Source organism: Balaenoptera acutorostrata, chromosome 3 (assembly GCF_949987535.1).
Source record: "Balaenoptera acutorostrata chromosome 3, mBalAcu1.1, whole genome shotgun sequence".
NCBI lineage: Eukaryota > Metazoa > Chordata > Mammalia > Artiodactyla > Balaenopteridae > Balaenoptera > Balaenoptera acutorostrata.
Genome location: NC_080066.1, coordinates 52,212,081 through 52,239,045, shown reverse-complemented (window position 1 = coordinate 52,239,045; position 26,965 = coordinate 52,212,081). Strand labels below are relative to the sequence as shown.

General features: G+C 39.1%; 1 protein-coding gene across 2 annotated transcripts in view; it reads right to left on the bottom strand.

Moving 5' to 3' along the window:
- Window positions 1–12,965: 12,965 nt before the first annotated feature.
- Window positions 12,966–26,965, bottom strand: part of LRRC28 (leucine rich repeat containing 28) — a 186,026-nt gene continuing 172,026 nt past the window's right edge. For both annotated transcript variants that reach the window (XM_007191132.2, XM_007191134.2), the window contains one exon: window positions 12,966–13,267. In XM_007191132.2, coding sequence (XP_007191194.1) covers window positions 13,195–13,267 — 73 coding nt within the window. In that variant the 3' untranslated portion in view covers window positions 12,966–13,194. The remainder of the gene's footprint in view (window positions 13,268–26,965) is intronic.

Genomic DNA, 26,965 nt, shown 5'->3' with positions numbered 1-26,965 from the left:
TCTCTCCATTCCTCATCTCCAGTCCTGCCTGGTTTACCTTCTCCTCTGACCATTTCTCCCATCTCCAATCCGGTGAATCCAAGCCACGGCCACCCCTCCCCTAGGCCACAGTAAATTCCAGTGGGCCTCTTTCCACTCTCCACCCTCAGTTGCTTCCAACCCATTCTCCAGGGAATCACATCGAAAAGTGGGACGAATGTCAACTTCCCCCAGACACGTCACAGCTTCTTGTTATCCCTGGGGAGAAAACCTGATGGCTTTAGCAGCAAAGCGCAGCTGCCACACCCTAGGGTCCTGCTTCCGCGCCAGCCCTTGGCCTCGTCTGCCCAGCGTGCCCATTGATGGTCTTCCTCAGTCCCGGAACGCGCCCGTGCTGCTTCCCTGCTGCAGAGCCATCGGGAGGTAGACCTTTGCCTGGACCTTGTTCCCCCAACTCCTCCACGACAGGCTGCTTCAAGTCCTTCCAACTCAGGGGCCACGTCTGCCCCATGCAGCCCCTTCCCTGGCACTTGCCGTTCTTTGTAACGATCCATTTTGGTATGTTTATGTTTGCTATCTATTTTCTTCACTAGAATACAAGCTCCCTGAAGGCAGACCGCAGCTCTGTACTGTTCACCCTTGAATCCCCAGAGCCTAGCACAGGACCGGCCACTTCAAAGGTGTTTCCTGGGAGTGAATGAATGGGCGGAGTTTTAACTTCAACCCCTTTCACAATTAGACTGTGAAGACAGTTCTACTAATTTTTCTTTGGTACCGTTTTCCTCTTGTAACAAATGTGGCCCTCCCAATCTCTCAGGACCGAAGATCATTCTTTGCTGTATCGTTATGCGGTTCTGGCTAGTTTTTTAGACTGCCGGAAAGCCTTGGTTTCCTTCTGATGTTGGAACTGTGCAGATTCCCATACCAACTTGTGCCCTGCATGGCACGGAGCCTGACAGAGGAGAGGGCCTGAAGCCCAGTGGGGTTTATTAGTGTCTTAGCCAAGCCTGGTGCCTGGGGGACAAGGTGCTATCCCCAGGCTGCCTCTCTTGGGGGCACAGCCTTTGAATCTACTCAAAGCCAACCTGGCCCTGCCTGTTGGTCTCTTTCCCCAGAGTCCCAAACAACATGCTTCTTTCCTGTCTTGTGTGGCTTTTCTCATTTGTAAGTTCTGGAATAGGGAACCAAGTTTCTCTCCTCAACCTGCTACATTCTGCTCCCCTGTGGGCTCTGGAACATGTTGCCAATCTGTAAATGATGTTTTAGTTCTTTGTTGTTGCTTTGGAGCTGTGAAACCTGTGATGTTAACACCAGGTGCTGAAAAATGAAAACTTATCATCAATCGCCATCATCAAAGCAAGGTGGAGTAGAATGGTTTCAACTAGTCCCAAATTTCCTGGAGGAATTTGGCCTCTGTTCAGTTCCCCTCTCCCGAGGCTGATGTTACTAGCAGAACAGAGCTCTCTTCAGCTGCCCAGGACAGTCTTGGGTTTACGCAATTAAAAATCCCATCCAGTGACCTCAGTGCTAAGCATAAGACAGGAACTATTTCTTGACTGAAAATATATTAGTTGTTTCTTGCAATTGGACTGTGGGACTCTAAGAATAGTATATTTTTTCAATAAGCAGAGCTTTAACAACCAGTAAGTTTAATTAAGCTTTTCTGCTGCACTTTTTGTTTTAAAAAAATTGAGTTAGTAGCAGGAGAGTATTTTTAGAACTGAAGTGATTATTTTGTGTAACAGATAACATGTCTGAATATTCTTAAACCTCTATGTAGGGCAAAACATAGTTAGAGAATTGACTTCATGAGCCTAAAAGCATGACCAGTTGTTTCTACACACGTCATCACCATCATACCTATTTATTCTATTCATTCATTATCTATACCCTGCCTTCTTTCTTCCTAAGTACAGGTGGGCTGGGATTGGGAGGAGAATTTTTTTTAATGTTTTACAAACTTGGTGTACACTGAACATCTTTTTTTCAATTCCCTCTGGTTTTGCTGGTCTAGGTGGGCTCCCTTCCTAGATTTGGGTTTCATTTGGAATTTTTTCTTTTATTGAGAGGCACCATGATATCACTTAGAGGTGAATGTTTTATATGTTACTTCAAATAGTAAAAATAACATTAAATTTTTTGTTATGAGAAAGCTGCAGGTTGAAAAAGAAAGCATTCGTCTAACTAAAACTATGAAGTGTGCAGTGTCTCAGCAGCTTATGGTGATGAAGTACCAGATGGCATGTTTTCAGATGAAGGCTCTAGCTAGCTACATTGGATCTTTAAGACTTTAGAGAAAAACATGACATAAACGTGGTGCAAAATGAAATTTCAGATTTTTCTAGAAGGTTCTTTGTATACAAGTAGGATAAACATGATTTTAATATTGGTAAAGTGGAAAATGCAGTTTGCAGTTTTTGGCCACTACAACTCCTGGTTAAGATCATTAAAATATTTATCTGCAAATAATGGGAATCATCTAACAGAAAGGGAGTAACTGATCCAAAGTAGAAATTATCCACGCTTGCACAGATTATCTACAATTTTGGCAAAGAGGCTGAGAAGGAACCTGTGAGAAACCTGAGGGTGAGGTGGGGCAGGACGTGATGAATTCTATTTAAGGAATTTTCCACATCCTCTGAGGTGAGTTTGCCAATTCAGATACATCAGTGAGATCCACGCAAAGATATGGGACTGGGCAGGACTGTCCCAAAGGAAGGTGGCATGTTAAGACAACTCCTTGAGGGGGCCACAGGCACAGGCGATAATCAAGTCATTTCTTGCTTTCTTCTTGATATTTGTGGTATCAGATGATTCTGCTCTTTAATCTCACATTTCAATGTTTACCTTTAGAATAAGTTTCAGTATTTCCCCATATCTCTTCCTCTGCCACACACTGCAAGTCCAGGGACTTTTTGTGAAGGATCAGGCACCATTTCTTCTTTAACGATGCGCAGAACTTCGGGCCTTCCCTTCATCTTCAGATCTTCGCTTGGCTCAGCCTCCTACAGGAAAGAGAGATGCGCTCACTTTCAGTCTAGGTTTCCTAAGTTCTTCAGAGGAACTGCGACCACCATAGCCACCAAGACACACTGCAGTCGCCCACTCCCTCGCCAATGAGCATCTCGGGTCTGCTGCCGGGAGGTGAACGCCTGGCACCAAAAAAACCAGGGCACTGTGAGTCGGGTCATAGTAGCGCTGGTTTGCTAGAGGCAGAGGAGAATACCGACAGTATCAAATTCAATTTCTTTCCTTAAATTTGGATTCTGTTTCCCTAAGCAATGTGCATATTGTTAAAGCAAAAGAGGATGGAAAGAAAACACAGGTACTGGTAAAATTATGCTCACTTTTAAGTAATGCCTTCTTCCTGAAGCAGTGGTATTTTTCGTCATTCCCTACCCCCACCCCCTTTCTTTTCTCCTCGACCCTTATCTCTTCACTCTTCACACTTCCTAAGTCTGCAGAGTTCCTCAGCCACTTGGCTGTGAGCCACGAAAACTCCCCCAAAGGGTTTGGTTTGCTCCTCTGCAGCTGACACACGCCCCGCCCCTCCTGCTGCTACCCTAGTCTTTTTCGATGCCATTTTCTCATTGGCATTAACACATTTCTTTCTGTGAGCTGCTTGTTTTAACTAAAGCTGTATCCCATATTCTTATTTTTGCAGTGATCCCAGATTATTATGCTAACTATAAATATTTTGGCTGTGAATCTGATGTAAACAATGTTTTGAATTTAATATTAAACAAAAGCTTAATTGATCAATTCCCAGATCATTTTTTGTTGTTGTTCTAGAGAAAATATGCCAAATGGAAACGTTTTGGGGGAAATCTCTTTACAGAAAACTGTAAGTGGTCGTGGCATACTAGACAGTTACACAAATAAAAGTACATTTTGAATTAAATCCTACTTCAGGGCTCTAGTCACAATGAATTTGACATTAAATAAAAGGTTAAAATTTTCCAAGACTGCTCTAGTTGAAAAGAGCTAAACTGATGATGTATATTTATAAAACTAGTAGCAATCTAATACTTGCTTATAAAAAAATTAATCTCCCATCTGCCTTCCCAAATAAATTGGTACTACATAAAGAAACTAAAAAAAAATTGATATTTTCAAATACAATGGAAACAATTTTTTTTGTTTAAAAATATATTAAATATATATAATATATTACATAGTATTGGTAGAAATGTAATACTGTGCAGCCAGTGATTATGTATGTATTTTTATTGATATAGATTTTCACAAAATATTAGTTGAAGAAAGCAAGTTATAAAATAGTATGTATGCTAAGATGCCATTTAAGTAAATCCACAAGTGTATGTGTAGCATTCATAGAAAAGAGTGAAAAGATAGACAAATACTCACTGAAATATGGGGGGATTATTGGGATGGTCAGCTTTTTCTTCATCCTTTTCTCTAGGCTGCAGTGTTGCTTTTGTAATCAGAAAAGGCTACTTTAATGTGAATTACAAGCTGTAAAAAAATTACATGGATAGAGAATTCTTACAGGAAGACTGGGTTTAAATAAAAAAGGGCAGGTTTTCATTTTAGGGTTGTCTACCAAGTGCTTTTGTGCATGATTGGATTATATAATCAATGTACAGGACTCATTAGTCATAGCTCAAAACACAATTTACCTGGATTGTTTCAAATAGTAAGATCATACTAATAATATAACAACTGGGTTTTTCTCTTAAAATTTTTTACCAGACCAATCAACCACAAATAAAGAACATAAACCTGAAGAGTGCAAGACTCCTGTTTCTTATATACAATTACAAAATCTCTATCATTTTATTTAAAATCTAGACATCATTTTGGTCTACTGAATTAGACTGCATACCCTTAAAGTGGGTGTAATTGTTTGGTCAATAAATTTAACAGTGACTTTTATCAGTTTCAGAGAATTATGAATAGCCTTGGATTGAGGTATTTTTTTAATACATTATAAAATAAACATATATCTGTAATTATGCTGAAAAGATATGAAATGACCTTTAGTAAATAATACCTCCCTGTAAATTTTTGTTCTAGATAAAGAATGGTACCAGGGCACTTCCCTGGTGGCACAGTGGTTAAGACTCCGTGCTCCCAATGCTGGGGGCCTAGGTTCGATCCCTGGTCAGGGAACTAGATCCCACATACATGCTGCAACTGAGAGTTCGCATGCCACAACTAAGGAGCCCACCCGCTGCAGCTAAGACCCGGCACAACCAAATAAATAATTTTTTTTTTTTAATGAATGGTACCATAGTGTTGCAAACCAGGAAAAAAAGCAAGTATGACTTCCAAGTACTTTACAGAACAGTACTTCCTAGTACTTTACAGAATTTTCCACTTGATTATATTTTCAAACACATTAATTTCTTGGTGTTTTACTTTCAGTGGTCTTTAGTCCTTGAGGAGCCCTCACTGGAATGGTGACTGTTTGCTCAATGGATTGAGTTGGAACACTTACCAACTGGGATTTTTAAATTACTATAGATTTGGCCTGATGCTGGTGTTAATCAGTGAGAACAGACTCTGAAACCAGATGAGTGTTAGTACTGAGTTTCCATCCACTTCACAGACACAGTGACTGCAGTTCCATTCATGGCTTCTGGAAGGGTTGTTGGTCTATCCAAAAATAGTTCATTAACAGATATGTAAAGTAAGTTGCATCACTGGCTTTGAGTTTAAAATTGAGATATAATTCACATACTATAAAAGTCACCCCTTTAATATGTGCAATTCAGTGGTTGTTAGTATATCCACAAGGTTGTGCAACCATCATCACTATCTAACTCCAGACCATTTTCATCACCCAAAAAGAAACTCCACACCCATTAGCAGTCACGACCCATTTTCCCCTCCCCCTACCCAGGCAACCATTAGTCTATGATTGTGATTTCTTCTTTCACCCATTGGTTAATTAGGAATGTTTTAATTTCCATATATTTATAAATTTTTCAAATTTCCTTCTGTTATTTATTTCTAATTTCATTCTATTGTGGTCAGAGAACATACTTTGTATGATTTCAATCCTACTAAAAATATTGAGGCTTTTAAAATGACCTAACAAACATATGATTTACCCCGGGGAATGTTCCACATGCACTTTAAAAGAATGTGTACACGCTGTTGGATGGATTGTTCTATGCATGTCTGTTAGGGGTACTTGGCTTAAAGTGTTGTTCAAGTCTTCTATTTCCTTGTTGACTTCTCTCTACTTGTTCTATCCATTATCGTAAGCGAGGCACTGAAGTCTCCAACTGCTATTATTGAATTGGATATTTCTCCCATCAATTGTATCAGTATTTGCATCATTTATTTGGAGCTCTGTTGTTAGGCACATATATGTACATGATTATGTCTTCTTGATGGACTGATCCTTTTATCATTATGTAGTGTCTTTGTCTCTAGTAACAATTTTTGCCTTAAGGTCTCTTTTGTCTGAGATTAATATATCCACTCCAGCTCCCTTTTTGTTAAGTTTGCATGGTATATCTTTTTCCATCTTTTTACTTTCAAACTGTTTGTGTTATTGATTTGTAAGCAGCATATAGTTGGATCATGATTTTTACTCATTCTGGCATTTCTACCTTTTAATTGGAGTGTTTAATTCATTTACATTTAATGTGATTACTGATAAGGTAGGATTTAGTCTGACATCTTTCTACTTGTTTTCTATGTCTTATGTCTTTTTGTTCCTCTATTCTTCCATTACTCCCATGCCTTCTGTTGTATATTTTTTAGTGTGCCATTTTAATTCCCTATTTGTATCTTTTACTATATATTTAGTTATCTTCTTAGTGGTTTCCCTGAGGATTATAATTAACATCTTAATATACAGCAGTCTAGTTTGGAATAATACCAACTTAATTTCAGTAGTATACAAAAATTTTGTTCCCATATAGGTTTGTTCCCTCCCCCTTCCTTTGTACAGTTATTGTCACACAGATTTTGTGTTTTTTCACTTTGTGACCATCAACACAGATTTATAATTTTTTAATGGAGTTGCCTCTTAAATCAGATAGGAGTAAAAAAGAGTTATGAACAAAAAATGCATTTATGGTCTTTTATATTTACCTATGTAAATATCATTGCTCTTTATTTCTTCATGTGGATTTGAGTTACTGTCTATTGTCCTTTTATTGCAGCCTGAAGGACTCTGTTTATTATTTCTTGTAGGGCAGGCTTGCTAATGAGGAATTTTGTTTTTATTTATCTGGGAGTGTCTTAATTTCTTCTTCATTTTCAAAGGATTGTTTTGGGGATACAAATTTCTTGTTTGATAGTCATTTACTTCAGCACTTCAAATATGTCATCCCACTGCCTTCTGGCCTCCACAGTTTCTGATGGGAATTCCTTGCATCTGAGTCAATTCTCCCTTGCTGCTTTCAAGATATTCTCCTTGTCTTTATCTTTTGACAGTATATGTCCAGGCATGAATTTGAGTTTATCCTGCTTCAGGTTTATTGAGTTTCTTGGGTATGTAAATTAATATTTTTCATCAAAGTTTGAAGTCTTTGGTCATTATTTTTTCAAATATTCTTTTTCTCTTCTCCCCTTATATGACTCCCATTATGCATATGTTGGTGCACTTAATAGTATCCCATGAGTTTCTGAGGCTCTATTAATTTTTCTTCATTCTCTTTTCTTTCTGTTCCTCAGCCTGGATAATCTCAATTGATTTATATTCAAGTTTGCTGATTCTTTCTTCTGCCTGCTCAAATATGATGTTGGGCATCTCTAGGGAATTTTTCATTTCAGTGATTGTATTTAAACTCTACAATTTATATATGGTTACTTTTAAATAATTTCTATCTTTTTATTGATGTTTTCTATTCGGTGAGACATCATTTTCATACTTTAGTTATTTGAATATATTTTAAATAGCCGATTTAAAGTCTCTGCCTGCAAATTCCAATGTTTGGACTTCCTCAAGTACAGTTTATTGACTTTTTCCACTGTGTATGGGACATACTTATTTCTTTGCATGTCTCATAATCTTCTGAGGAAAACTGGACATTTTAAATAATAATAGGATAACTGTGGAATTAGATTTACTAACCCCTTTGCCAAGGTTTTGATGTAGTTGCTGGTTTTTGTTTATCTAGCAAGTCATCTGAACTAATTCTTTAAAGTCTATTAGATAGACACCGAAGTCTTGCTCAGATAGTTTCTTAGTGAACTAATGATTGGACAGATATTTCCTTAAACACCTGAAACCAGTTAACTCTCATGGTCTTTGCTGATGGCTTTGTGTGCATGTTGGGACACACTTCAACACTCAGCCAGGAAGTTGACAGCTCTGCCTTCACCTTCAATTTCTGCTTGGGCAGATCATCAAGATCAACCTAGGGTGACAGTTTAGGATGTACCCAGGTCTTTCCTGAACAGGAGTAACAATCCTTGGCTTGAGCAACGTTTTTGGCATGTGCATGCACATGACTATCTAAATTCCCAGGAATGGCAGAGTGTTTCCAAAGCCTCTGTGAATATCTCATTCCTTAGCTTTTCCTTTTTTAAGTTTATGGTTAGCCTGTTGTTTGCTCCAATGTTTATTCACTACTTCAGGCAGCCACAACTGCTTCTGACTTTTTTTTCATTAAATTTTTTTTTTCCTGTGGAAAAGGCTTTTTATACCTGGCAAGCTCTGATCAGAAAAATAAAGACAGCCTTGCAAGTGAGGTCTTCCAGGGAACCACCAGACAGTTCTCTGGGAATGAGGCTTTGAAGGAGCTCCAACCCCACTCTGCCCCTTCCAGTGGCTTCTATGCTGCTGCTTCTATGTTATGGACTGTTGGTTTTCAAGGATAAGCAGAGCTGGAAATGGGCAGGGGGAATGGAAATAGGACTAGTTAAAATGCCACAAAGCTTACTGTTCTTACTGAGATTCAGCTATTTCTCTTGCATAAATATTCCTTGGGTTGCTATGAGGTTAATTTCCGGAGTTCTGAAAAAAGTTGATTCTGACAATTTTTGCAAATTTTCTCCTTGTCTTTATGGAGAGGAGAATTTTCAGAGGTCCTTACTTCCCCATTCTGGCTGGCTTTAAGTATTTAATGTCCTTTTATTTTTCTTAGCAAAATGAATCTGGTTAAAACAATAAAGCCACCACCATTGACATTTCTAGGCATTTGCATGGTTCAAGCTCAACTATTCTATAAACAGCAGTATCTGTGAGAACAACTAAACTGGATATAGTATGAATTATAGAAAATGTCCATACTACAAACGAATGGTGCCAAAATGTTTCAGTAGGCAGATTCAAAGTATTAGAAAATTTTTTCATTATATAAAAAAAGAAAGAAAGAAGGAAGGAAGGAAAGAAGGGAGGGAGGGAGGGAGGGACGAAGGGAGGGAGGGAGGGAAGGAGGAAGGAAAGGAAGAATGATCTTGGATTACTATAGTCTCAAAATTGCTATGAGAAGCAAAACCTGACAGGTAACAAGGATAATCCACACTCTGCTGTAAGATGAATTGGGGCGGGGGGGGCAGAGAAACCTGGCCAACCCTTGCAAGTCTCTTAATTACATATAGAAATGACCTCCAAATGCTCCACCTTCTGTCCAGCCACCGCACTGGACTGCCAGTACTTTTCTGTCTCTGATGTACAAGGGACCATATAGTCATGCTTCAAAGAGAATATCCTAGGCTGTAAAGCAATCTCTTTTCCTGACCAAGGATAACAGTCACTCAGCTATGATCAATTCCTTTACTAGAGACACTTGCATCACTTTCACATCTATCGGCTAATAGCACAGGGAGGTACTTCCTGGGTAGGGATAGTGAGACTTGAATGATTTTTAGATAGACATGTAGTTATTTTCAAGAATATGGACTTTATAAAAATCCCATCAGTTTAAGAGAAGGCAAGATATTCACTTAATTCCTGGAGAAATGTAGAAGAGCCTCATTAAGAGTAAACAAAAGTTGGTGGAAACCACAAAAATAATAAAATCATAATAAAATGTCCAGAGTTATGTAAGGATACATTTTAAAACAAGATTCCTTATTTTAAAATAACATTACAAATCTATGGAATGAATTGACATCTCAATATTTAATTACATCAGGTTGCATTAGTGTTGGCCCAGTTAGGAATTCATGTTCATAAATCATTTGAATAAAAATGTTTTGATTTCTCCTGAAGCAACGTATCATCTTTAAGATGAACATGTTTGATTTTTCAATTCAGGGAACAGAAACCTAATTTTACTAATAATAATTTCTAAAATTGGCTTTGAAAGAGATTACAAAATAGGTATATATTTTAGGGAAAACTATGTGCAAAGCCTCGTAAGCTGACTGGTATTGAAGCTTTTTTTCTTAGACTGTAAACATTTTAATTCTTAATGCTTAATGTGGAAGAAAAGTGAGAGGTACCTTAAACTAGGCAGACAAGCCAGAGTGTGAAAGGTTTTAGTGACTGTTGAGTACATTGACTAAAAGATGTTTAATGCAGACCTTGCTTTTCCAGAAAGGAGGGCCAGGTAACAAAGCAGTTCATCATTCTTTTCTATTAACCAAAATGTATCCTCCACTAGCCAGGACTCTTCTGTATTGATCATTTTAAAAAATGTTAAAGTGTGCTCAAAATATATATTTTATTCATTGAAGATGCAACATTTCATTCATCTACACAATGTTATGTAATTGAGGATTCTGGTATAACAATTGGGCATTTTGAAGAACACTGATAGGGTAATCCACTTTAAATGGACCCCCCCCCCCCTTGTATTATATCATAAGAAGGGCTATGCCCAACAGGGTATCCTGTATTTTAAAATTTACCATTAACCACATATCAGATTACTGATGTAAACTTACCTGAACCGACTATATTTTCCAAATAACTCACTTCTTTGAGCATTATTATAATTGCATGAATTATTTCTCTACCTAGTATAACCATTGCTCAAGAAAACATATATATAGTAACTTTAGAATTTTCTGCAAAGCTCTGGACACAATTAAATATTTAGAATGTAGGCAAATCTTCTGCAGTCTACAACACTTCTTTATAATATCAAAAGACATCAGTGAATCCAGTACAAAATTTTTATAATGAACAGCACCAAAGAAGCCAAATTATAAGTTCCATTTCTCATCAATTAAGCTGGGTGCTGCATCAAGGATTAAGGCTGAGACCACCCAAAGGTTGTCTGCCTAGCCCACTGCTGGTGTTCAACACACATTGCTTGTACAGAGGCTGTTTGGATTGTAAGTGTCTTTGTAAAATTTCAAACAAGTTAAAAGTATTACATATCCTTATCTCAACAGAATCCTGAATATCAGGTTAGCAAATTTCATAGCTCCATTTTAAGACATATGACTGTAGAGGGTAAAGTAGAAAGATGTTGAAACATATTACTGTCACTTAAATGACAGGTAGCAGCCACATAGGCCTGAACCACATTTGTGAAATTTCATGCCACATTTTTCACCTCCCAATTTATATACATGGAGGGGTTACACTAAAACTTCAATTATTCCAAAGGATGAAAGAAGTGTTACATTTTGATATAGATCTTCAGTTTCTATTATACCATAAGCCTTTGAAATATTAAGGCTGAAGAGGCCAAGTTATGAAAGGGACAAGAGGAAGTAAGAACAGTGGAAATACAGTTGATAATGTTCTGCCTTCACCATTCTATGTGGATAGTCTGCTTTCCAGGCAGCAGGTGGTGTGACTGTGAAAAGATCACACATTTGTCAGTAACTATGTAGGATTTTTAGCACTGTTAGAGCCTAGCATTACAGATTTAGGGCAGCTAATAAAATTCCATAAACCAAATTTTTGACAAGTCTGAAATTTTTTGAAAAGAATTTTCCTACTAAGTAAAACTTCTTGGTTCCCTTTTAGTCCTGTCTTAAAGAAAACTATGTATAATTAAACTTTTTTTAAAAAGTAAAAAAAGAATCACTTCACAGCAACCAGATGAACATCTGGCAGCAAAGCAACATTAAAATGCCATCCTTTCAAAGGAAGAGCAAGTATGTGAGTCCTCCATTAAGAGCATTATCTTATGTCAGAGCATAATCTCACACTTTCCATTTATGGCCTTTTTGCAAAAGTCCAAGGCTGAATTTGGACCTGCTTTTCCTGTGTTTTCTCAATGTTATCTGGACAACAGTGTGCCAAGTACATAAGAAACCTAAGGTCAAAATGAAGATGATCTAATGCACCAGGTATTTAAATAAATGTGCACAGGCTGTACTTAGAATCACCTTGCTAAAAACTAGTAGCAGAAGTAGCTGAAGCCTGTTTATCATATGTAACAAAAATGTTTCAAAGTCAATATAAATTTAACCATAACCCATCTAACAAGAAACACCAGAGATCATCTTTTAATGTGTTTTTTCTCTCCCTTTCTCAGTAGCCAGAAAATGTTTAAATCTAGAAAGAAAAGGATCAGATCTTTTAAAGCCTCGTATGTCCCTCTTCTCATATAAAAAAGTCTTATCAGGAAATAAATTCAAAAATTGTTTTTCTGTAGTTTTTCAAAATAAGTGTGTATTTCATTTATAATCTACAGTTTTATTTTTAAAACCCCTCACAAAAGTCTCTTAATATGTTGCAAAACTTTATAAACAAGGTTGTAACTTTCCAGAGGGTGTGTGCTAGGACCCTCGTGAAGCCCCTACTGGAGTCTAACTTGGAAGCCAACTCAGGCACCCCCCCCCGCCCCCCTCCCCACCCCCGCCCCACACACACTGCTATTCAATACTATTGAGGTCACAGGGTTTACTGAAATTTGTTAAAAACATGGAGAATAACCTCTGGGGAATAATTCTCTGGGAAAAAAAGAGAGATGAGAAGATTACAGATACCACTGAAAGTATGTGTGTTCAAAAGTTAATTTGGTTGTATTATCAAATTACAGTTCTTCAGGGAGCTTAAACTTGCTCTAAATTAGATTTGGGGAGGCACATCAAACTAAATAGTCTGCATAAGAGACTCGCTGACATAAAAGAAAAACACGGAAGACAAAGGGTTCTTAATTTGGGGAAGGATATATTCCAACTTGGGGGAAGGGTGAAGGCATTTCAGCTCTGAAGCTCCATCATGACATTTCCAGAGTCCTGCAGTCTCCAAGTGTGACAGGACAGGATGGAAGGGCCTGTTGGGCCTGGCTGGACTCTCCTGTCCCTCTGTCACACTGTGCGATATGCAGGCAACTGCAGTGTCAAGCTGGCAACACTCCTGAGGCTCTTGAGTGTTTATCAACTCAGTAGGTCAAAAGTCTGCAGACACTGGGTGGAGCAGCAGTAAGCCACAAAACTCACAGTTGTCCTCCTGGAAGGGGAAAGAGGGGGAGAAAGACACTGTGAGTTCAAAAGGAAAGAGAATTCTTTCCATTAGAGACAGTCTTTTCCTTTGTTAAAATAAAGGATTAGGTATGGTCAACAGAGTACACAACAGAAATGTAAATTCCTTTTAAAACTGAGCACTGGAATCAGGTGAGGTATGTGTGTGCTTATTTTATTAGCAGTTTTCAGATGATGTAACATCCCTATGTTAGCAGCTAAGGAAAAGTAAGCTTTTTCCATGTTACAGTCTGAATTCAGCTTACCAGAACCAGTGCAATGACAGAATTTGAAATACATTATAAAAATCATGTAATAGAAAAAGTCACCAACTTAGCTAGAACACATATATATCGAAGAGCTTAAAAAACATAATTTTAAGGAATTTATCCTACAAATGTATGCCCACAGATTGCTTATAGAGGTAATTTTAGAATCTGAATCATGTAGCTTGAGGGTCTTCTCCCACACAGCAGAGGAATCCCATCTCAGACTCCTGCTTGGCATCTTTCTGCAGCAAGTCATGAGCCCTCTGATCCCAGTCTGGGCAGCTCCAGTTGTTGGATGCCTTGTTTTCCCACCAGAAGTGCTATCCTCTGGTGAGGAGATTAATCTACTGTTGTTTTCACAGGACTCCCTGTGCTGACTGTTTTCTCTTTTCTCCACCCCTCAACTCAGTCTTTGCCTTTCTCTGTAATCCAAGAAGGTGACCTCTACAGACCCAACCTCCAAAGCTGCCTGATTGCTGGTTTCAGGCTGAATTAGGACAAGGGAGGCATAGCAGGAGGGTAAAGGGCAGGAAGAGAGAAAAGTTGAATTTTTTCTTCTTTTTTATAAAAAGTCTAGTTAATAGAGGTATAGTTACATACAAACATACAATCAAATTCACCCATTTTAAGTGTACAGTTGAATGAGTTTTGAAATATATGCAATTATTTAACTAACACCACCATCAGATATAAAATACTTCTCATATCCCCAAATGTTCCTTGTGTCCACTTGCAGCCAACCCCCATCCTCCAAACCCCCTGCCAAGTCTCTGGCAACCATTGATAATTTTGTTTCTCCGTGGGCTTTATTTTTCCCTGGGCCACCACAATCCTGCAAAAAAAGCTTTGCCATTATTTCATCTTGGATGATCAAAGATCTCAAGGCAAGAGCTAGACCTACTTCTATGGGTTCTCTTGCCTTAGATTTTTGTACTAATCCAGGATTCCCTTACCAACTGGTTCCAGCTAGGTTTGGCTGATGTGAGGATAAAGCTCCCCTGGATGGACCCTCCTGTATGGCTCTAGTTCTCACTAGGCTCCAGTCACACTTTTCAACACTCAACCAGGCAGTTGACAACTCTGCCTTAGCCTTCACTTCCTGCTTGCACAGAGTCTCACTTCCTGCAAGCAGAGGTGAGAGCTCAGGGCCTTCTTGGGTCTTTTCTGAGCATGCTCACATCCCTTTGCATGCACATGACCTTACATACTCCTAGGAATATGTTAGTGCTTTTCAAAGCCCCTGTGGAAACCTTACTCCCCCAATTTTCCTTTTCAGCTTTATGGCTAGTCTATTGTTTGCCCCAACAGTTACCCACTGCCTCAGGCATCTGTGAAGTTAAGCAATTGCCTGTAATTGTTTTGACAATTTTTGACAAATACCCTCAGAGAAGAGGCTTTTTGTGCTGGTGATCTCTGACTGAGGAAATAAAGACAGGCTTGCAAGTAGGGTTTTTCAGTGAAACACCCTTTGAAGATGCTCCAACTTCCTTCCACCCCTTTCCAGTTGCTGCCCGGCTGCTGGTTTTAACTGTGATGGCAGATTCTTGGTTTTCAAGGTTAAGACTAGAAGATGGGACTATGGGTTAAAATATCACAAAGGTCTCTGTTCTTTCTGAGATTCAGTCACTTTTCTTGAATAAATGCACTCTGGATTGCTGTAAGCCTTTTGTTAATTTCCAGAGTTCTGAAAAATTCAATTCTGACAAGTTTTGCCAGTTTTTTCATTGCTTTTATGGAAAGGTTGACTATTTCTATCCCACTCCATCTCTACATCTCTGACCAGAGCTTTTATTGGGCAGCCCCTCCTGTTGGCTCTAAGTCTCAACAGCCTCCAGATCTTCCTTTGTCCTTCATGCCAAAAGATTAAGAATGGTAAACCTTCCTACTGCTGTAAGTTCCCAGGTACTTTATCATCCTGTGGGTGCTCTGAACCCTGCCTGAACTTCTGTAAATAGTCTTTCTCCATTAATTTCTCTTCAAAATCCCAGCTTATCTGTGTTTTCCGGCCAGTACCCTGATTGATTTAGTAGGGAGTAGCCTAAGGAAACAGTCCATCAAAGTGGGATTCTGGGATTGGGTTGGTGAGTGCATGAATGACCTCATTACCAGGGAAAAGTGGGACATCACTGATTACTCGAAGTTGTGGTATCACGATTACTCCACTAAGACTGCCAGTGGAGGGTAAGGCACTGGGAGATCAACTGCTGTGGCACTTGATTGCTGTGGCATCATGGTGAATTCAAAGATTGTGGAGGGAGATGGCTTCTTTTGACTGCTTTAAGAGATTCCCCCAAATCCCAACTCCCTTCCAAAAAAAAAAAAAAAAAAGATAAGCTTAGTGCCTTCTTGAACTCTCAACTCAAGGCATAGGTAGAGAATCAGAAAGTTTCTATGGTGGCCTTAAAGGAATTCTTATTTTATGAAGCTGTGGGAGGGACATGCCTGAGGCCTGAATGTACAGGCTGCAGAATCACATGCCAGGTAAAAGTATATTTATGCTAAGGTAAAGGTTCTGGTTGGGAAGTGGTGAGGACTTAAGACTTGAGATGGAAACCTTTGTGTAGACACAAAGCTAAGGACCTTAAACCTCTAATATCTCTAAACATTTCTTCACATTAGAAACAGCCCTTCTTACCATCTAAGAAAACAAGCATTCACTTGAATAAAAAGATTTCACTGACTTCATCTGGTGTGGTTACCTAAAAAGGAAATTCCTATCTTCTTCAGGCAGGAACAATACTCACTGCCTCTAGGGCCATAGAGAGAGCAAAATCCCAGCATGATTCAGAGAGTTAATTGCAAGGGCTGCTCCTGGGAGAGATTATGTACATGAAGGAGTTGTAGAATCTTGCAAATTTTATTTGCAGAAATCTGGAGAGTAAGCATGGAAATGGAGTCTAAGTATAATACATTAGCCAGTGAGAATAAGTCTAAGGTTGGATCAGGCCAAGAAGGGTGCTTCATGAGGCCTCAGCATTTAATGTGTTAGTTTGAGTACCTATAATGGTTAATAGAAGTCTTGATTCAGTAGAGGCCTAAAGTCAATGAGACAGAGATGCTAGAACTTCCACTGCACAGTCTAGAGGGAAGAGATCAAAGGCTTAGAGAAATGGGAATGTTGAAGTGGATCCGATGCGGCCTAACCTGCTCAGCCACCACCTGGAAACCTCTGGGAGGGTCAGGAAGACAGTCCCTTCACTAAGACATTAATATATGTATTGGTGAGGAGAAATCAAACTGGAAGTAGCAAGCACACCTGATACTTAATATGACACATGCCTACTAGAGGTGAGAGAGAAAGCCTGCAAAAGCTCAGGTGTCTGCTACATTGGTAAAGTTTCAAACAGAAAAGAAGAGTTACATCCAGAACTGCCCACTATGAAGAAACAGATACACACTTGTGGGTCCCTTTGGATTCTGGAGGCAAAATACATTTTGGGAGCCCCAATCTTCCAAGGTCCTTTCTCTTACAACTAAAACACCCTGGTCATAATACAACAAACAAGCATTGGAAGACTCTGAAAGACAGAATGAAGATAGACAGACTATGACCCTGGGACTTGAGAGGCAACACAGCAATGGTAAACTCCCTAGGCTTCCTTATTGCCTCCCATATACTCCAGATAGAATGCTGTAGGAGCTTCCAACCCAGAACCACCAACAGGCAGAGTCAAAAAAACAAAACAAAACACAACAAAAAAAACAACCCCCCCGAAAAACTCCAAGAAAAGTCTGTTATCCCTATCCAGAGGATTAGGACAGAGAAATCCATCAATTTCTATAGAAAGTAAATAACTAGTTGCTTAGGGCTAGGTATGGGGAAAGAGAGCGGTGATAGATAAAGGGTACAAGGTTTCTCTTAGGGTGAGAAAAACGTTCTAAAATTGTCTGTGGTATTAGTTGCACGTATCTGTGACTACAGTAAAAACTGCTGATTTGTATACTTTAAATGGGTGAATTGTATGATATGTAAATTCTCTCAATAAAGCTGTTAAAAAATAATAGCACTAAAAGGAGAAATAGATATACTCACAATTAGAGTGGGAACTTCAACTTCTTTACTCTTAGCAACTGATAGAACTACCAGACAGAAAATCAGCACAGGTGTAGAAGAACTGAACAACTCAATGAACCAAAGATACCTAATTGACATATACAAAACACTCCACCCAACAGCAACAAAGTACACTTTTTTTTTTCTAAAAGCCCATGGAATATTCACCAGGACAGACTATATTCTGTGCCAAAGAACAAACCTCACAAATTTGAAAGAATTGAAATTATATACAGAGAACACATCTGGTTTCATCTCCGACATAAAGAGCCTAGAAGTCCTCACTCCTGTTCTTACAACAAGAACAAGCTGAACAAATTGAAAATCAACGACTTTTCTCCACTCACCAGAGAACTGAGGTCATAGGGCAAACTGCAACCTCAAAATCTGGTGAGACAGGTAACTCCAGAGTCACAGCTGAGACTTGCTTACCTGGACAGAAGATGCTAGAATTGCTGGAGGCTGAGTGTGGACAAGCCTGAGAGTGAGATACTCCTGGGGCTGCAATGTTAGGGTGACACACATTCTTAGGTTTCACCTATAGAAACCCTACAGGCTATCATGGTGAAAATCCGTAAAAGATCCCCTTGTCGCTCATTCAGGAAGAGAAAAAGAGTAGTCATTATGTAACATGTCCAGAGCATCCTCCATAACAAAGGACTGTTCTCCAGAGAAAGAGTTTACCAGAGCCTTATCCCAGGTGCAGAAGGGCATTCTTCCCACCCCAGCCCCCTTTAGCCTGCCCATCCCACCTAAGAGGGGAAAGCAAACTATGCAAGATGAGAAAAATTTATGACGGTCACAGCCTAGAAATACAGGCCCACTAAAATAATGATATAATCATAAAATTTAGAACATTTCCCTCCCTCATTTGCCACCAGAGTAAATGGCCTCCAGCATAAGGACAGTGGATTATAGATAAAATTGATACACAGAAATCTCTTGCATTCCTATACACTAACAATGAAAGATCAGAAAGAGAAATTAAGGAAACAATCCCATTTACCACTGCATCAAAAAGAATGAAGTACCTAGGAATAAACCTACCTAAGGAGGCAAAAGACCTATACTCTGAAAACTGTAAGACACTGATGAAAGAAATTGAAGATGACACAAATAGATGGAAAGATATACCATGTTCTTGGATTGGAAGAATCAATATTGTCAAAATGACAATTCTATCCAAGGCAATTTACAGATTCAATGCAATCCCAATCAAATTACCAATGACATTTTTCACAGAACTAGAACAAAAGATTTTAAAATTTGTATGGAAACACAAAAGACCCCGAATAGCCAAAGGAATCCTGAGAAAGAAAAATGGAGCTCGAAGAATCAGGCTCCCTGACTTCAGATTATAATACAAAGCTATAGTCATCAAAACAGTATGGTACTGGCACAAAAACAGAAATATAGATCAACAGAACAGGACAGAAAACCCAGAAATAAACTCACGCACCTATAGTCAATTAATCTATGACAAAGGAGGCAAGAATATACAATGGAGAAAAGACAGTCTCTTCAATAAGTGGTGCTGGGAAAACTAAACAGCTACATGTAAAAAAAAAAGGAAGGAAATTAGAACATTCTCTAACACCCTACACAAAAATAAACTCAAAATGGATTAAAGATCTAAATGTAAGGCCGGATACTATAAAACTCTTAGAAGAAAACATAGGCAGAACACTCTTTGACATAAATCACATCAGTATTTTTTGCATCCACCTCCTAATAGTAATGAAAATAAAAATAAACAAATGGGACCTAATTAAACTTAAAAGCTTTTGCACAGCAAAGGAAACCGTAAACAAAATGAAAAGACAACCCACAGAATGGGAGAAAATATCTTCAAACAAAGCAACTGACAAGGGATTAATCTCCAAAATATACAAACAGCTCATGCAGCTCTATATCAAAAAACAAATAACCCAATCAAAAATGGGCAGAAGATCTAAATAAACATTTCTCCAAAGAAGACAAACAGATGGCCAAAAAGCACATGAAAAGATGCTCAACATCACTAATTATTGGAGAAATGAAAATCAAAACTACAATGAGGTATCACCTCACACCAGTCAGAAGAGCCATCATCAAAATGTCTACACACAATAAATGCTGGAGAGGGTGTGGAGAAAATGGAACCTTCCTACACTGTTGGTGAGAATGTAAATTGGTGCAACCACTATGGAGAACAGCGTGGAGGTTCCTTAAAAAACTAAAAATAGAACTACCATATGATCCAGCAATCCCACTCCTGGGCATATATCTGGAGAAAACCATAGTTCGAAAAGATACATGCACCCCAATGTTCATTGCAGCACTGTTTACAATAGCCAAGATATGGAAGCAACCTAAATGTCCATCAACAGAGGAATGGATAAAGAAGATGTAGTACATATATACAATGGAATATTACTCAGCCATAAAAAAAGAATGAAATAATGCCATTTGCAGCAATATGGATGGACTTAGAGATTATCATACTAAGTGAAGTAAGTCAGACAGAGAAAGACAAATATCATATGACATCACTTATATGTGGAATCTAAAAGAAATGATACAAATGAACTTGTTTACAAAACAGAAACAGACTCACAGACATTGAAAACAAACTTATGGTTACCAAAAGGGAAACGTGGTGGGGAGGGATAAATTAGGAATTTGGGATTAACAAATACACACTACTGCATATAAAATAGATAATCAACAAGGATCTACTATATAGCACAAGAAACTACTCAATATTCTGTAATAACCTATATGTGAAAAGAATCTGAAAAAGAATGGAAATATGTATATGTATAAATGAATCACTCTGCTGTACACCTGAAATTAACACAACATTGTAAATCAACCATACTCTAAAATAAAATTTTAAAATAAATTAATAAAAATAAAAAATAAAGCAAAATAAATAAAATCCCAGCACTATTAAACCTTGGGTTCATCTTACTGGGCCCACCCAGGGGCCTGCAGGGGGTGCAGTGGGCAGTCCTGAGGGTGCTGGGGGAAGGGGGCTCACCATGCTCCTAAAGCTCATTTACCAACAGTGCAGCCTGGGCTTGACAGAATATTGAGGTGAGGATCTAGTTTTTAAACTATATAGGAGTACGGAAGAAAAGTCATGAGAAAATAGGAGAGAATGAAGAATGTTATGAGAGAAATGCATTCCCATTAAAATTTTGCATTTAAAAACAAAAACAAAAACAGCTGCAAGATGAAGGCTCTCTGAGGAGTATACAGGGAAGCCCAAAGTTAAGCAAGGAGAATCATAAAAGGACACTAAAGGAATCTGAATTTCAATCTGAAGCCTCTAGTACCTACTACAGCAAACATAAAACAGAGCTCAGCTCCTAGTCAGATTAAAATAAAACCTCACACTAAATGCCTATTTAGCTCAGTTCTTATTACCCAATACGTCTGTCTTTCAACAAAAAATTACAAGAGATGCCAAAAGGCAAGAAAAAGCACATGCTGAAGAGACAAAGAAAACCTCAGAACCAGACTCAGATATGACAGAGATGTTAGAATTATCACAGGGAATTAAAAAAAAAAAAAGAACAGAAAATCCACGATCTGTGGGACAATTTCTAAAGGTGCAAGATATGCATAATTAGAATACTAGAAAGAAAAGGAGAGAAAAGAGAAGAAATATTTGAAGTAATAATGGTTAAGGACTTTACAAAATTAATGACAGATCCAGAAACTTAACAACACCAAGCAGGATAAAAATCAAAAACAAAAACACTACACATAAGAAATATTATATTCTATCACTTATATGTGGAATCTAAAATATGACACAAATGAACATATCTATGAAACAGAACAGACTCACAGACATAGAGAACAGATATGTGGCTGCCAAAGGGGAGGAGAGTGGAAGAGGGGTGGATTGGGAGTTTGGAGTTAGCAGATGCAAACTAGTAAATATAGAATGGACAAACAACAAGGTCCTACTGCATAGCACAGGGAGCTATATTCATAATCCTGTGAAAACCATAATGGAAAAGAATATAGAAAAGAATATATATATATATATACACACACATATATATATATACACATACACACATATATATATATATATATATATAAAACTGAAAATCACTTTCTGTATAGCAACATTGTAAGTCACCTATACTTCAATTAAAAAAAAAAAAGAAATATCATATTCAAACTGGAGAAAACCAAAGAAAAAGGAAATCTTAGAAAAAAAGCCAGAGGAGAAAAAAAATGTTACCTATAGAGGAACAAGTATAAGACACAGTAGACTTCTTATAAGAACCATACAAGCGAGTGGGGGAGAGAAGATGGCGGAAGAGTAAGACGCGGAGATCACCTTCCTTCCCACAGATACAGTAGAAATACATCTACACTTGGAACTGCTCCTACAGAACACCCACTGAACGCTGGCAGAAAACGTCCGACCTCCAAAAAGGCAAGAAACTCCCCCCCGTACTTGGGTAGGGCAAAAGAAAAAAGAAATAACAGAGACAAAAGAATAGGGATAGCACCTGCACCAGTGGGAGGGAGCTGTGAAGGAGAAAAGATTTCCACGCACTAGGAAGCCCCTTCGCGGGCGGAGACTGCGGGTGGCAGAGGGGGGAAGCTTCGGAGCCACGGAGGAGAGCGCAGCCACAGGGGTGCGGAGGGCAAAGCGGAGAGATTCCCGCACAGAGGCTCGGCACCGAGCAGCACTCACCAGCCCGAGAGGCTTGTCTGCTCACCTGCCGGGGCGGGCGGGGCTGGGAGCTGAGGCTCAGCTTTGGTCGGATCGCAGGGAGAGGACTGGGGTTGGGGGCGTGAACACAGCCTGAAGGGGATAGTGCACCACAGCTGGCTGGGAGGGAGTCCGGGAAAAAGTCTACAGCTGCCTTTTTCTTGCCTCTTTGTTTCACGGCATGCAAGGAGAGGGGATTCAGAGCGCCGCCTAAACGAACTCCAGAGACGGACGCGAGCTGTGGCGATCAGCGCAGACCCCAGAGACGGGCGTGAGACGCTGGGGCTGCTGCTGCCGCCTCCAAAAAGCCTGTGTGTGAGCACAGGTCACTCTCCACACCGCCCCTCCTGGGAGCCTGTGCAGCCCGCCACTGCCAGGGTCCCATGATCCAGGGACAACTTCCCCGGGAGAACGCACTGCGCGCCTCAGGCTGGTGCAACGTCACGCCAGCCTCCTCCGTACCGCTCCCTCCTCGCGGCCTGGGTGAGCCAGAGCCCCCGAAGCAGCTGCTCCTTTAACCCTGTGCTGTCTGGGCGGGGAACAGATGCCCTCAGGCGACCTACACGCAGAGGTGGGTCCAAATCCAAAGCTGATCCCCAGGAGCTGTGCGAACAGAGAAGAGAAGGGGAAATCTCCCCCAGCAGCCTCAGAAGCAGTGGATTAAAACTCCACAAACAACTTGATGTGCCTGCGTCTGTTGAATACCTGAATAGACAACGAATCATCCCAAATTCAGGAGGTGGACTTTGGGAGCAGGATATATTAATTTTTCCCCTTTTCCTTTTTTTGTGAGTGTATATGTATGTGCTTCTGGGTGAGATTTTGTCTGTATAGCTTTGCTTTATAATAGCTTTATTTTACTTCACTATATTATAGCCTCTTTCTTTCTTTCTATTTTTTCTCCCTTTTACTCTGAGCCGTGTGGACGAAAGGCTCTTGGTGCTCCAGCCAGGCATCAGGGCCGTACCTCTGAGGTGGGAGAGCCAACTTCAGGACACTGGTCCACAAGAGACCTCCCAGCTGCATGTAATACCAAACGGCAAAAATCTCTCAGAGATCTCCATCTCAACATCAAGACCCAGCTTCACTCAACGACCAGCAAGCTACAGTGCTGGACACCCTATGCCAAACAACTAGCAAGACAGGAAAACAGCCCCATCCATTAGCAGAGAGGCTGCCTAAAATCATAATAAGGCCACAGACACCCCAAAATACACCACCAGACGTGGACGTGCCCACCAGAAAGACAAGATCCAGCCTCATCCACCAGAACTCAGGCACTAGTTCCCTCCACCAGGAAGCCTACACAACCCACTGAACCAACCTTAGCCACTGGGGACAGATACCAAAAACAATGGGAACTACGAACCTGCAGCCTGTGAAAAGGAGACCCCAAACACAGTAAGATAAGCAAAATGAGACGACAGAAAAACACACAGCAGATGAAGGAGCAGGGTCAAAACACACCAGACTTAACAAATGAAGAGGAAATAGGTAGTCTACCTGAAAAAGAATTCAGAATAATGATAGTAAGGATGATCCAAAATCTGGGAAATAGAATAGACAAAATGCAAGAAACATTTCACAAGGACGTAGAAGAACTAAAGAGGAACCAAGCAATGATGAAAAACACAATAAATGAAATTAAAAATACTCTAGATGGGATCAATAGCAGAATAACTGAGGCAGAAGAAAGGATAAGTGACCTGGAAGATAAAATGGTGGAAATAACTACTGCAGAGCAGGATAAAGAAAAAAGAATGAAAAGAACTGAGGACAGTCTCAGAGACCTCTGGGACAACATTAAATGCACCAACATTCGAATTATAGGGGTCCCAGAAGAAGAAGAGAAAAAGAAAGGGACTGAGAAAATATTTGAAGAGATTATAGTTGAAAACTTCCCTAATATGGGAAAGGAAATAGTTAATCAATTCCTGGAAGCACAGAGAGTCCCATATAGCATAAACCCAAGGAGAAACACGCCAAGACACATATTAATCAAACTGTCAAAAATTAAATATAAGGAAAACATATTAAAGGCAGCAAGGGAAAAACAACAAATAACACACAAGGGAATCCCCATAAGGTTAACATCTGATCTTTCTGCAGAAACTCTGCAAGCCAGAAGGGAGTGACAGGATATACTTAAAGTGATGAAGGAGAAAAACTTACAACCAAGATTACTCTACCCAGCAAGGATCTCATTCAGATGTGATGGAGAAATTAAAACCTTTACAGACAAGCAAAAGCTGAGAGAGTTCAGCACCACCAAACCAGCTTTACAACAAATGCTAAAGGAACTTCTCTAGGCAAGAAACACAAGAGAAGGAAAACACCTGCAATAACAAACCCAAAACATTTAAGAAAATGGGAATAGGAACATACATATTGATAATTACCTTGAATGTAAATGGACTAAATGCTCCCACCAAAAGACACAGGCTGGCTGAATGGATACAAAAACAAGACCCATATATATGCTGTCTACCAGAGACCCACTTCAGACCTAGAGACACATACAGACTGAAAGTGAGGGGATGGAAAAAGATATTCCATGCAAATGGAAAGCAAAAGAAAGCTGGAGTAGCAATTCTCATATCAGACAAAATAGACTTTAAAATAAAGACTATTACAAGAGACAAAGAAGGACACTATATAATGATCAAGGGATCGATCCAAGAGGAAGGTATAACAATTGTAAATATTTATGCACCCAACATAGGAGCACCTCAATACATAAGGCAAATACTAACAGCCATAAAAGGGGAAATCGACAGCAACACAATCATAGTAGGGGACTTTAACACCCCACTTTCACCAATGGACAGATCATCCAAAATGAAAATAAATAAGGAAACACAAGCTTTAAATGATACATTAAACAAGATGGACTTAATTGATATTCATAGGACATTCCACCCAAAAACAACAGAATACACATTTTTCTCAAGTGCTCATGGAACATTCTCCAGGATAGATCATATCTTGGGTCACAAATCAAGCCTTGGTAAATTTAAGAAAATTGAAATCGCATCAAGTATCTTCCGACCACAACGCTATGAGACTAGATATCAATTACAGGAAAAGATCTGTAAAAAATACAAACACATGGAGGCTACACAATACACTACTTAATAACGAAGTGATCACTGAAGAAATCAAAGGGGAAATCAAAAAATACCTAGAAACAAATGACAATGGAGATACGACAACCCAAAACCTATGGGACGCAGCAAAAGCAGTGCTAAGAGGGAAGTTTATAGCAATACAAGCCTACCTCAAGAAACAGGAAACATCTCGAATAAACAACCTAACCTTGCACCTAAAGCAATTAGAGAAAGAAGAACAAAAAAACCCCAAAGCCAGCAGAAGGAAAGAAATTATAAAGATCAGGTCAGAAATAAATGAAAAAGAAATGAAGGAAACAATAGCAAAAATCAGTGAAACTAAAAGCTGGTTCTTTGAGAAGATAAACAAAATTGATAAACCATTAGCCAGACTCATCAAGAGAAAAAGGGAGAAAACTCAAATCAATAGAATTAGAAATGAAAAAGGAGAAGTAACAACTGACACTGCAGAAATACAAAAGATCATGAGAGATTACTACAAGCAACTCTATGCCAATAAAATGGACAACCTGGAAGAAATGGACAGATTCTTAGAAATGCACAAACTGCTGAGACTGAACCAGGAAGAAATAGAAAATATGAACAGACCAATCACAAGCATTGAAATTGAAACTGTGATTAAAAATCTTCCAACAAACAAAAGCCCAGGACCAGATGGCTTCACAGGTGAATTCTATCAAACATTTAGAGAAGAGCTAACACCTATCCTTCTCAAACTCTTCCAAAATATTGCAGAGGGAGGAACACTCCCAAACTCATTCTACGAGGCCACCATCACCCTGATACCAAAACCAGACAAAGATGTCACAAAGAAAGAAAACTACAGGCCAATATCTCTGATGAACATAGATGCAAAAATCCTCAACAAAATACTAGCAAACAGAATCCAACAGCACATTAAAAGGATCATACACCATGATCAAGTGGGGTTTATCCCAGGAATGCAAGGATTCTTCAATATACGCAAATCAATCAATGTGATACACCATATCAACAAACTGAAGGATAAAAACCAGATGATAATCTCAATAGATACAGAATAAGCTTTTGACAAAATTCAACACCTATTTATGATAAAAACTCTCCAGAAAGTAGGCATAGAGGGAACCTACCTCAACATAATAAAGGCCATATATGACAAACCCACAGCCAACATCATTCTCAATGGTGAAAAACTGAAACCACTTCCTCTAAGATCAGGAACAAGACAAGGTTGCCCACTTCCAAGTTTTGGAACTTTCAGCCACAGCAATCAGAGAAGAAAAAGGAATCCAAGTGGAAAAGAAGAAGTAAAACTGTCACTGTTTGCAGATGACATGATACTATACATACAGAATCCTAAAGATACTACCAGAAAACTACTAGAGCTAATCAGTGAATTTGGTAGAGTAGCAGGATACAAAATTAATGCACAGAAATCTCTTGCATTCCTATACACTAATGATGAAAAATCTGAAAGAGACATTAAGGAAACACTCCCATTTACCACTGCAACAAAAAGAATAAAATACCT